Consider the following 12,276-nt stretch of genomic DNA (forward strand, 5'->3'; position numbering starts at 1 on the left):
TGCTGGGAACTTCCTGTTGTTCCAAGGAGGACTGGAAAATGTGTGAAAATCTCCCAGTCAGTTCCTCACAGCACACTTCAATCATTTCCCTCCCACAGCATCAGGACCAGGGCTTTTTCTCTCTTTGGTCCCACTAAGAGATTTCCACACAAACACCTCATCAGTGGGACTCTCAGAGCTACCAGCCCTTTGCTACAATCACAAAGCTCTTCATTGAAATCAATGATATCAAAGCTGGAATCAAATGAGTCCAAGTCTTCTGCTGATTCAGCATCACATTCATCTTTGCTCCTTGTTCTGCATCCCCACCATGGACTTCATTCCTTTCCAAGCCAGCCTTGAGTGTCCTTTATTCAGCTCATCCTCTGCTTTACTTTTACACCTGATTTTAGCTGCTTTATCTCTCTTTCAACAGGTTTCTGTGCCTCAATCTTTTTCTTCTCTCCCTCATAACAAGACAGCTTCTTCTGCCTGAGAACATGTTGGAGTGATTTACTAATCCAGGGCTGCTTATTGGGGAAAATACTTCCTGTTTCCAAAGTAATCCCCATTTTTCCCAGAAAGAAACGTCAGTAGAAATCGATGATCTAAGTGAGAACATGAGCCTTTAAAAAGTCCCAGTGGGTGCAGTCAAAGCAGTCCCTCAGTCCCAGTATAGAGTCTTTGGTCCAGACTGGAACAGCTGTGTGCCCAGTTTGAGCTCTCTTCAGTGCTGTGACCTGACAGACCCAGAGGGGCCATCACATCACATTTAGAAGCTCCCCTGATGGAGCCACAACACATGTCCAATACTTAGTCTGTCTTGTTGGACCAACTGGAAGAAATGATTCAAGGACTTAGTCACAGAACAGAGATTCAAATCTCCAAAATCCAACTGGCTGCATCAGGACATATAGTCTGAAACTCTGCACAGTTTCCTGTTTGAAGCTGCTTCCTGTTGGCTTCAGCTGTTTGGAGTTTCCATTTTCTAAACTTCTACATTCTGAACCTTCTTCAGCTCTGAACAGATGATGAAACACTGAATGATTTCAAGCACTTTGTCTAATAAACTTACATCTTTCATTCTTTATACAGATTGATGAGCTGTGGTTTGTCAAAGATCAGCTGTGATTATCTGGCAGCAGCACTGAAGTCCAACCCCTCCCATCTGAGAGTGCTGTACCTGTATGGAAACAACCTGCAGGATCCAGATGTGAAGCAGCTGTCTGATCTTAAGAAGAGTCCAGACTACAGACTGGAGACTCTGGGGTCAGTAGAGTGATGGAGTGAGTGGGTGGTGCTGTCAGCAGTATTGTACTAAACACAGTCAGTATGAAACAAAGATCCAGTGTTTCCTGTAAAGCTGCAGCTTCTCAGTGAAGCTGTGAGAGGAGAACGGTGACAGGCTTCAGGATTGGACACAAACACTTCCTGTTTCTCACCTTTATGGTCACCATAGTAACGTCTGACATGCTCTGATCAAACACTGTCAACAGCCAATCAGCTCTCTGAACAAAGCAGCACGCAGACCAATGACTGCATTGATTTCCAAGTTTAAAGCAGTGAAGAACACAGTCTGTAGGTGAGGAAGAATTTAGTGAGAGCAGATGTTTGGATGGAATTCCTCCAGTTAACAGCTGGAACCGTCCATCTGGATTGTTGGGCTTGTTGTTGGGGTTCCTACAGAGCTCAGAGTGGACACACCAAGGTTCTTCTAATGAATGAAAGTCCAAACTCAAACTAGGAGGGAAAAACATTTTCAGCAACTTCAATAAAAATCCAAAGATTAGAAAAAGTGAAGCAACAATGAGTCCTAGTACAGTCCCAGCACTGACGTCCCTGCTGCTCTTTATACTGGATGTGCTGCATCACTGACTGACAGCTGATGAAGAGTCTCTGGAAACACTCGTTTATCTCCTCTGCTCTTCCTCCTTCTCTCTGCAGGTGGAGGCCATGATGGTAAACAGGACGGTGTGTGTGCTGAGAGAGGAGCAGCTGTGTCCTGATGATCCAGAGAGGTTGAAGCAGCAGCAGCTTGTGTGTAGAGACGCTCTGACTGGGCCATGTTACTGGGAGGTGGAGAGGAGAGCTTCATCCAGCAGTGACTGACAGAGGAATGAAGTGCAGATGACTGTCAGTGCTGCAGAGTGAACTGCTCTGAGAACAGCTCCACTGTCAGACACAATGTAGAGTCCAGCATCAGCCCTGTGTGTCCCTCTGGATCTGACAGAGGATCATCAGTGTATCTGGACTGCTCTGCTGCTGCTCTGTCCTTCTACAGTCTCTGCACAGTCTCTGTCTCACTCTGGAAAGATTTTACAACTTGTTGTAATTACAGAACGTTAATATAATATTCAAACATGTGATCTTCTCTTTATTTCTGAATCTTTACCAAATAAAGAAAAACCAAACTAACAAACAGAAGCTGTCGTGTCCTTTTTCACCACATCTGTGAATCTTTTCTGTGTTTTTCCTCTTTTCCTCCTTCCTGCAGCTCCATCTTCATCATTCTGTGTCCAGTATATGTGAACACGTCCAAAGCATCTGAGCCTCATGTTACCCGTTTGTGTGAGTTACGCCTGTCGTTGTGTTGTGGTGTATAAATAAGGGGCAGGAGACAGCGCTGGATCTCTGAGTTCTTTACTCTCACTTTCTGCAACATCTGCAATATCTAGAAATGCAAACCTGTGAGCTGTGTGTGTTGTGCGTCTGCTCGGCCACCTCTCCTCCGGCCGTGCTGGAAGCAGCTGTGCGTTTGACAGTTTTATCGACTCGACAATAATCGAACAAATTAAATGTTCAAAAATATCAACTTAAGCACTTCAAAGTCAACAAAAAGCTTAAAACAATGAAATAATATTTCACTGACAAAACAACAGCTCATAAGAACGATACACAAAATAATACAGAAACAAACAAATAAAAGTTATTAACCAGGATCCATGTTTTTGTCACAAACACTGAATCAGCTGATTCACTCTTTATGTTTCTGAGTTTGTTTTGTGATTATAGTTCTGGTTTCTGTTTCTGTGTCTTCACTGTGTCCCACGTCTCCTTACTTTGGACTCTGTGTTATATTTCCTGTTTTACTTTGACAGTCCTGTGTTACTGTTTCCTGTCTCGTGTGTGTGTAATTGGTCCCAGCTGTGTTTCCCTCCTGTCTCCCGTTCCCTGATTACTAAACTGCGTCCACGCCGCCGGCGCTCCTCTCCACAGCTGGATTCCAGGATTTCAGAGCATCCAGCTGTGGTGAGTGATGGAGACACTTTCTCTGCTCCCTCAGTAATCAGGACAGTTTATTGAACATCAGAGGACATAAAGGACTGTTTTTCACCTGCCCGTTCTGAACCTGGACATTAAAGACTGCTGGCTTCAAGGACATTAATCCCAGTGTCAGCCAGCCAATAACAGCCTGTGTTTTTCAGCTCTTTAGGAGTCAGAAATGAGAAAGACACAGACTGCTAACCGCTCCCTGCAGGAAATAAGCTCCGCCTCTTCCTGTCCTGTATATGAGTGATTCTGACATGAGACACAATGAATTTCCTGTTTATTGGGACTTAAAGCGAGCAGCAAAGACACTAAACTGTGTGTTTCCAGCTGAAGCTGCTTTTTGTGTTGCTCCCACAATCCTGTCTGAAACAGTCAGTGAGGAAAACTCAGTTTATGCTTCCAAGCTCATTGTGAGAGGGCACATTGTGTTCCTGCAAGTGCTGATTTTGTCTGCATCCCTGAGTTTAGTGAGCTGCCTCCAAGGACTTGTGAAGCCCAGTGTGTTAAGGCTGCATCTCCCAGATGTTTCCACCTTTCCAGCAGAGACGATAAATGTTCCCACAAAGGCTCAAAGACGGTTTGATTTTCTGAGTGTTGGCCTCAAGAGATTGCTCAGTGAGCACCTGAGTGTTTCTGGGACATCGGACACTAACTGGAACTTCAAGTCTGGTTCTGAAGCTGCACATGCAAAGACTGTTTCTGGTTGTAGAGACCTGGCTGTTCCAGGGATTGTAACCTCCCCAGAGGCTGAGCTGCTGACCTCAGCTGACTCTGGAGCCTTGAAGGTAACTAAGTTTGCACCGCTCGGGTGAGCCATCTCAGCTGCAACAGCCTCCACAGAGAGCTCACGCAAGCTTACCCAGCCTGCTGAGGATTTTATGCTGCTGCAGCCCAAAAGGCATCCTGAGCTGGCTGACAGCCACCCACAGCTTCAGCTGCCTCAGCCAGGGGTCTCCACACCTGCTGGCCCTGCATCTGCTCTGACTGGGGGCTCCGGGGAGCCGCGCCAGCCATCCATCTCTGCTGGGGCTCCTGTTTGAGAATGTAGGAGTGTAAACTTCAAATATCTGCTCGGTTTGTCAAGATATCACATATTTGCAAAAGTGCTCTGACGTATTTGGAGACGTCTGTTACCCACCATCTGGATAGCTAACCGGGAGGTCGAGGGTCATTAGAGCCGGCGAGAACAGCGGACTCCCGGCACATCGTTTTTGGACCCCCACGGCCTTTGGCTGTTCAGGTTTAAACATGATATATAAGTCACTTAGATCACGTAAAAATGTTATCGTTTGGCTTTTTTCAGTGTTGTTTGTTTGGTTTGGCTGAAGTTACAGTTTTCACACAACTGAATAAACGTCAAACAGAAAAGTGATTAAACAGAAGTGTGAGACGGTCGAGAGTTTACTCCAGTGTCCTGTTAGATTTTAGACAGCAAGGAGCAGACGGCTGAGTTTATTAAACTCCACCCAGACAGCGGTGACGCGGATCTGAAGGCCAGACCGTCACAGCCGCTCACTTCCCGCCTACCCGACCTTTGGAGGACCCGGCCCACGTAGACCTTGAAGGCCGGGTCCTCAGGAGGATGCAGCCTGTGAGTTTGGACACGCCATGACACATGATGTTCTACAGCTGATGTGTTTAAATGAGCTCTACAGGTGATCAGACTTATTAACGTTACCAGCATAATAAACTGTCCTGTCACTGAAGGTGTCTGCCCAACAAGGACGTGGTGCTGAATGCATCCAGACCCCTGCTGACTGTCTTTGCAGCTTCGGTCAAAGGTACAGTGTCCACTGTGACCCTGAGAGCAGGACACAGCCAGAGGTGAGTCAGCAGTTACAAACTAAATGCTGCTGACATGAATCAAACTGCTGGATAACCCACTGCTCATGAAAATGGCACCTTTCTGTTGCTTTTTGAGATTACTGAGAATATTTGAATTGTGACTCAGATGGCAGATCCAGGCTCTCAGCCTCCAGCTGAAACTTCCAGTCCTCCCCCAGCCAGAAGCTCTGATGCTGGGCTGAGAGACTTTGATCCTTCCCTGGATCCAGAAATCCAGGAGGGAGAAGGAGAACAGGACCTCCTTCCTGATCTGGAGAGGCCTGAGGGAAAGAAAGATGGAGCAGACAGAGCTTTGAACAAATCCAAACCTCCTGAGCTTCACCTCCACAAAGGTGCAGACACTGATGCACAGATTCACATGTGACACCTGCAGCGTCCAGCTTGTGCCGCTGACATTATCTCCACTCTGATACAAGCCTCATTCACTCGCTCACACACGTTGATACAATCACCTTTTCCTCACAGTCACACACATGAATGTAATGAGGGGAACTCGGGGTTCACTGTCATTCCTCAGGATCCTTTGATATGCAGACTGGAGGCTCTGTGGATGAAACACCGACTGTCTGAAGCACTCTGAAGTGTTCATGATGGACTTCATCCTGATTAACACTACAATACTTGTTAGAGGCCTTTTATATGTAATAATATTCTTTTCCATTAAAGCTCTGAACATTCTCACTCTTTCTTGACCAGGTGTGACAGGTGAAGGACACCGGCGAATAGGAGGACAGAAGCTGAGAGCCATTAGTCACATGACTTCAGCTGCTGCTGCCTCACCAACCACTGGCCCCTCGGTGAGTCTAGAGTTACAGCAGTGACCACAGGAAGTGCACACGTGTGATCTAAAGCTACATGTGGGCCTGTGACCATCAGGCTTCTCACTGTGGTAGACGGGTTTGTGAGTCCCTGTGATGCTGGGAGTGTCCAGGACAGTCGCTCCTGATCGGGTCTCTCATGGAAAGCTGGTCCCAGGAATTCCTGGAAAATTCCTCCACAAAAGAGAACTGGGAACATAAGTGCAGAGTGACAGAGGTGCTCAGCAACCCTGCTGTTATATGGGAATAGAACCAGAATAGTCGGCAACCACTTGAGTTAAGTTAGCCAAAGAGATGCGACTCAGACTGACTTCATCATGTTGGCAACGTGTCTGCATTGATAAATTCCAGTTATTCACAAATCAGAGAATAATTCCAGTCATTCAGAGACAGATTGTGATTGTTTGGAGGATGTAATCGTTTCCCTTCAGGGAGCGTGTTGGACGCTCAGTGTCCGGGTGATTAGCTGATGCAACTACTTAGAATCAGTTTGTGAATATGAAGAAAATCAGTGCAGTCACTGGACAAACTCTGATTCTTCCTAGTTTCACTCTTGTTTCAGTCCAGTGTGACTGAGGTGGTAAAAAATGATCTGACTTTTAGCCACACAGCTGTCTGCTAGAGAAAAAGCCTTTGTGCACAACTTTCTTAAAGGCAAACGGCACCATGTTCACTGCAGCTGCAGCAAACGCAGCAAAGAGTGAAAGTTGGACTGAGAATGTTGTGACTGTTTCATGAGAAAGAGCAGGAAAACAAGCATCACACACCCAGACACAGTGCTGGGATTAGAATTAGACTTTAGAGCCAAATGTAGGACAAAAGCTTTAATATGAAAGAGGAAAACCCAACAACAGCCAGAGCATGAAGCTCAAAACTATACCAATCACCAAGAAAGCTGACAGGCCTGTGACACGTCAGAGACGCCGTTCAAATCATAAAGAAGTTGGTTTATTGACAAAATGTAAAAAACCAAGATAATCAAGTCAACCTTCAGTTTCGAGCGAGTAGACCAATCAGGCACAGCAGCAGCTCTAGAATAAGCAACAATTTGATGTATTACAAACAACCTTTCATATACACACATACATATGGCTCATATGCTGTTTAAAAAGGCCTCAAAGACCCAACAGATTACACAAAGTACAAAAACACTTTCATTCAGACAACAGTCAGCTGTGCACGAGACAGAGAGCCGACTACAGTTAGTAACATGGACTCACTTTGTTTCAGACACGACACAAAGTAACACAAAGCCACAAAGAGCAGAAACATCAAAAAGGAGGCAGAGCAGCAGCAACTCTCCATGAGCTGTGAGGCTAACAGCCACCCACACTTCCTGTGATGCATAATGAAAACAACATTAACCTGAAGGATGATAACAACAGAAAGAAGTCTAAGCTAACGTTACACAGCGCTCACACAGCGCTGACTGTACAGGCCTCACACAGCTACGACCTGCATCCACAACACCTGATTCTACTGAACACAAACAAGTTAATGATATATGAGCAATCCAGGGAAGGCTTCCAGGAAGGTGAGGATCCAAAGACAGCTCTACAACAGCATCAGTCAGCAACAATGTTACTAATCACTGACTCTTTCATCCTTTTATACTCAATCAAAAAGTGCTGTGTTCACATTAGTTTCTGCTGAAATCCAGAGACTGAAAATGCGTCTTTTTAAAGTTTGAATAAACTGACTGAACTTGTCACGAGTCCAACCGTGAGGAACACTTCCCCCCATGACACATCACAGGACAACGTCTCAGTGGAGGGGGGACAGTAGCTCAGTTTAGGCAGTCACACTCAGAATCGATGCCTCCAGTCAGGGTCAAACGTGGTCCTCAGAAACCTGCAGATGTTTGGGCCAAGCTCTCACTGGTCTCTGCGTCTGTAGACTGAGCTGATGTTTCTCCAGGTGTCTGGTAAAAGGACGATGCTGCTGTCCAATGAGGCGAGGAGAGAAGTAGCCAAACAGGCGAGAGCCGTGAAGGAGGAACGGCGGGCAGCTCTGGATGCGCGACATAAATACCTGATGAGCAGGCTGGCCGACGCCGGCAGCCTGGAGGAGGCGGCGGTGGAAGACGCCATCGTCTCTGATGACAGAGTAAGTTCAGAGACGTGATCCTTCCTCAGAGTTGAACCTTTGAGTCATTAATGTCTGATTCTTCCAGTTCAGTCTGATCCATGAATTCTTTGCTGCAAACGGATCCAAGAAGCTGATTTTCTTCTATCAGGATGTCAAACAGGTAACTTTGATCACATTTCAATGACTGACACATGAAGGTCTAACCGCTCTTCATAATCTGCTGTCCTGTTTGTTGCAGCGTACTTTGTATTCATATCTTTTAATATCTGCCTTTCTCCCAGAGTCTGTCCTCCCGTCAGTCTTCCTTTGTGGACGCATCAAACTCAGCTGTGGCTCAGAGGAAACTCTTCCTCACTACGGGGAACTCTGAGGTTGGCTTCAGCTTTTTATGTTTAGTTCATGTGAGAATCACAGAAAAATGCTGATATGAGTGGAAGCTTCTGCTGGGAAATTGGCAAAGAGCAGATTATTGAACAGCGAGGCAGACAGTTCATTTCAGTGATGCCAGTTTATTAGAAACGAGGACTGTGGGGCTGCTGGAAGTCAGGACGGCCGTTCTCTGGATAAACCTGACAGCTGAGGTGGAGAGCAGGATTTATCCACAGACGGCTTCTTCCAAGCAAATGTCCTGAACACACCTGAGCTGAGGGTTACACAGTGTGTCCTGTGTGATCTCTGCTTTATGGTGGTTGAATCTCACAAATGTGACCATCAGACCTGACGACTTATTTGTGATGTTTTAATTAAAAATATCCTGGGTGAGGTGTTTGGGGCCTGTCCCATGAGGAGGAGTCTCCAGGGCAGACCCAGGACACACTAGAGAGGTTATATCTCTCAGCAGGCCTGGGAATGCCTCAGTATTGTCCTGGATATGCTGGAGGAAGTGGTTGTTTAGGGAGGTCTGGGATTCTCTGCTTAGACTGCTGCACCTGTGACCCGGGACCAGATAAACAGGAAATGGATGTTTGAAATTCAAAGAAATCCTCTTTTAATAATGAGGAAAAAAGACAGCAGGAGATCCATCGCAACTAACAAAACACTTCAAACACATCAATGCATCAACTTTAATCAACTTCATTTGGTTCAAATGAAGGAATCTAACAAAGCACTCACTAAAATGAAACACCAGTTAGTTTCCCGAGCTCAACAGGTCGAACACCTGAGTTTGGTTTGCGGTGCAGTTTTTATTTCTTCTAGATAACTTGGGTTATTTGCACAGGAAGGGTTTTTAAATGTATTTCTTAAGTACGATCTTATATGGGGGTTGATTTTATAGCATAACAGAATAATGTAATAACTCTAATAGAGTATAAAACATTTGCAGAATGAAGTACAAGGTGAAGAAAAGTCAGAACGTCCCTATTTGAAAATACAGTCTCAGAAGGTCAGAGATGGACAAATTCAGCTACAGAAACATGTGGCCATTTTTTTAAAGCCATAGAGCATATTACAGACGACACAAAGAGCAAACACTGTAAACTTCTAACCACAGACCTCACACAGCTCACACACGTCAGAGTGAAGCTGTCATTTTCTGAAGCTTCCACACAAGAGAACTGGCAACAAGGTGGAGTCCTCATGGATCACTAGCAGAGAAATGTGGGTGGGTGCCAGACCACATGGACTCGACTCACTTTATTTCATACAAAGGAGCAGACTAATGCTGTCATCCTTAAAGACTAACTAGAAACAAGCAGTGCGCTCGCATCGACTCGACTTGTTTTGCAAGTTTGAAGTGAGATGGTACTTTGGAGTCAGCCTCCCGAGATGATGGCTGGCTGGTTTTTGAAAAACATCTCATATTTATACAATGAGCAGCAGACTTTCCTGACTTGCAGAGGTCAACGTCCTCCTCAGTCATGCGCCATGAGTGGCACAGATACTATTCATCAAATAACTAACATGGCCTTGATTGTTACTCCAGAGACTTATCTGCGATGTAGCTTTATAGCATTTTCATTAGCAATCGTATGATTTGTGTTACAATGACCTTTGTGGACGGGCCCGGACCCCCAGGCCTCGTCCGTGACGCCGACGGTGAGCGCAACGTTTTTGTTTTCTTGCGCTTAAAATAACCTGATCAGCGTTCTGCGGACGGTTTGTTTACATTTCTCACATCTGTGATTGTTCACACGGGTTGGACACGAGCAGAGAGGGCTTTCAAGATGAAAAAGCCAACGTGAAACTTTAACGGACGACAAAGTTTTTCAATCAAATCTCCGTCACACCCTTCCTTGACCTCATCACGTTATCCACCTTAGTCAAGGAACAGTGGTTCGGGAAAATATGCATTTGTTTTTTGGACCAGTTTAAAACGTATCTCAACTAGTGATGTGCGGATCGATACTGAAATATCGATTCCTCCGATACCCGTCATTGTGTCCGGCCCCTTGGCGTGCACACTCACAACAATGGCTGAGCGTAAACAGAGTCATGTGCAGACGTATTTTACCTCCACGAACAGCTGAGACGTGGTTTGCCATACATGTGGCAAGAATGTGAGGTGTTGTGGTAACACCGCTGACCTGGTCAAACACCTCAGAGTGAATCATATCACAGAATATGACGAGCGTATGTTGAGGGGAACTGAAGAGGAGGAGAGGGAGAGGTGCTGCCAGGGCGAGACAGACGTCTCTCACGGAGTCCTTTAATGCTGCAGGCAGGCAACAAATAGCCACAACTTCAGGTTTTTCATTTCTATATGATAATTCTGCATCATTAAGTGATAAGAACAAGTAATCTGATGTCCTGTGATCATTACGACGCTATAATTTGAGATAAAATAAAAGATAGAGTAAAAAAATAAGTTTTTGTTCAGAGTATCGTATCAGATCAGTATCGTCGATACCAGCCTGAATTTTACTTGGTATCGGATCGGAAAGGAAATCAGTGGAAATCAAATCCTGCTTCTACAGGTGTCCAGTTCATTCACTCTGACCCCTCCAGATAAGCGTTGCCAGTTCTCACTGTGCTGTAGATCACATTTTCTTGTGTTTGGGGTTATAACGGTTACTTTTGAGGTCTGTGTTATAAAGCAAGTTAATCCTGAATTTAACTGGAGAAGACAAATTCCCACTGCGTGGTGTAGTGCACAGCCAGGCATTCTTTACATTAGTTCGTTTGACAAAACCAAAAAGCCGAAAGTATTTACTTGGAGTTTGGTTTGATGAAATAAGTGCCAGAATCAGTGAATACAAATGATTCCAATGACATGAAAACTGGTCGAAGGACAAATCCCTCAAGAAAAGCACGACTAGCACATTAAGTTTTTTTGTAATCATCATCATCTCTAACACCATGCGCACAACAGTGATTTTGTTACAGAACACTAAGATAGTAAAATCTGGGAAATGATGATATTTCTTTCCAAAACTTCCTGTCTGGAAGACATTAAAGCTGCTGTGCCACCTGCAGCTTCTTTCAATCTATGTTATGTGAATATATCTTTTTCTTTTTGGGTTTGAACATCCATTCAAACTCACTCTCTGCCTAGCAAGTCTCATTCCCTCATTTCCTTGGGGTCCAGCTTCACATACGTGGCACTGAGCCTTTTCCTTTGTCACCTCTTTCTGCTACATGCCTAGCCTCCCAGTTTCTTGGTCTATTTTCTTCATTTCGCTAACTACACTTCTTTTTCTTTGTAAATCTCTTCCTTCAAATACTTTCAAAATCACTTTTCTTTTTTCCCTTTCTTCTGTGCAGAGAAGACGTCAAACCCCTTCTTGGCAGTTTATCTCAATAAAGCTGTACTATCCCAGCCATCTGGTAAGTCTTCCCTACTACCCAGAGCCTGTTTATACTCCTGCATGTCTCTGCCTTCACTCACTTCCTCTTCTTGATGTCCAAACTCATCCTTCAAACTACCATTTGATGCTGCATAGCTGCATTCTCCCTGACACCTCCTTGTCTCCTGTCTTTTTGATTTCACCTTCTGCATAATATTTAGTTGCCCTGTGTGCAGCTTCCTCCACTTTCATATATTTCTACAAGTTCCTCCCTGTTCTTGAAGTATGTGTGCACCACGGCCATTTCCACTTGGAAAATCTGCCCCACATCTGTCTTTCTAGATTTCTCTCCTAAACACCACACCTACCCAACACCTCATAACCTCTGTTCCCTTCACCTAAATGTCCATTGAAGTCTGTGTCAATCACCACTGTAGTATGTGGTCTCTTGCACACAAAATGTGTCTACCCTCCACCTCCATAATATGAGTCCGCCAGCCCTCCCATTGCCAGTCAGAGTCCATAACAAGTCAAAAACATAAACAGCTCGA

General features: G+C 45.1%; 2 protein-coding genes across 2 annotated transcripts in view; both read left to right on the top strand.

The window, feature by feature from the left end:
• Positions 1-12,276, top strand: part of LOC147302911 (NACHT, LRR and PYD domains-containing protein 3-like) — a 114,459-nt gene that overhangs the window by 12,864 nt on the left and 89,319 nt on the right. Inside the window, exon 6 of the mRNA XM_086283609.1 lies at positions 1,075-1,248. Within this exon, the coding sequence (XP_086139735.1) occupies positions 1,075-1,248 (174 nt within the window). The remainder of the gene's footprint in view (positions 1-1,074; positions 1,249-12,276) is intronic.
• LOC147302912 (dynein axonemal heavy chain 5-like) lies at positions 5,201-8,425 on the top strand. The gene is made up of 5 exons (XM_086284512.1): positions 5,201-5,426; positions 5,791-5,891; positions 7,830-8,018; positions 8,086-8,160; positions 8,282-8,425. Exons 1-5 carry the CDS (start codon positions 5,201-5,203, stop codon positions 8,423-8,425), a joined length of 735 nt encoding a protein of 244 aa, XP_086140638.1.

Source organism: Aulonocara sp. 'chitande type north' Nkhata Bay, linkage group LG23 (assembly GCF_057382095.1).
Source record: "Aulonocara sp. 'chitande type north' Nkhata Bay isolate Kocher_YH1m ecotype deep benthic linkage group LG23, A_spYH_male_GT1.1, whole genome shotgun sequence".
Lineage (NCBI taxonomy): Eukaryota > Metazoa > Chordata > Actinopteri > Cichliformes > Cichlidae > Aulonocara > Aulonocara sp. 'chitande type north' Nkhata Bay.

Bases quoted from the DNA above. Each gene is read 5' to 3' on its own strand.
- LOC147302912 (XM_086284512.1), top strand. From the start codon at position 5,201: ATGGCAGATCCAGGCTCTCAGCCTCCAGCTGAAACTTCCAGTCCTCCC. The intron at 5,427-5,790 runs GTGCAGACACTG...TTTCTTGACCAG, and splicing joins TGAGCTTCACCTCCACAAAG to GTGTGACAGGTGAAGGACAC. The intron at 5,892-7,829 runs GTGAGTCTAGAG...ATGTTTCTCCAG, and splicing joins CACCAACCACTGGCCCCTCG to GTGTCTGGTAAAAGGACGAT.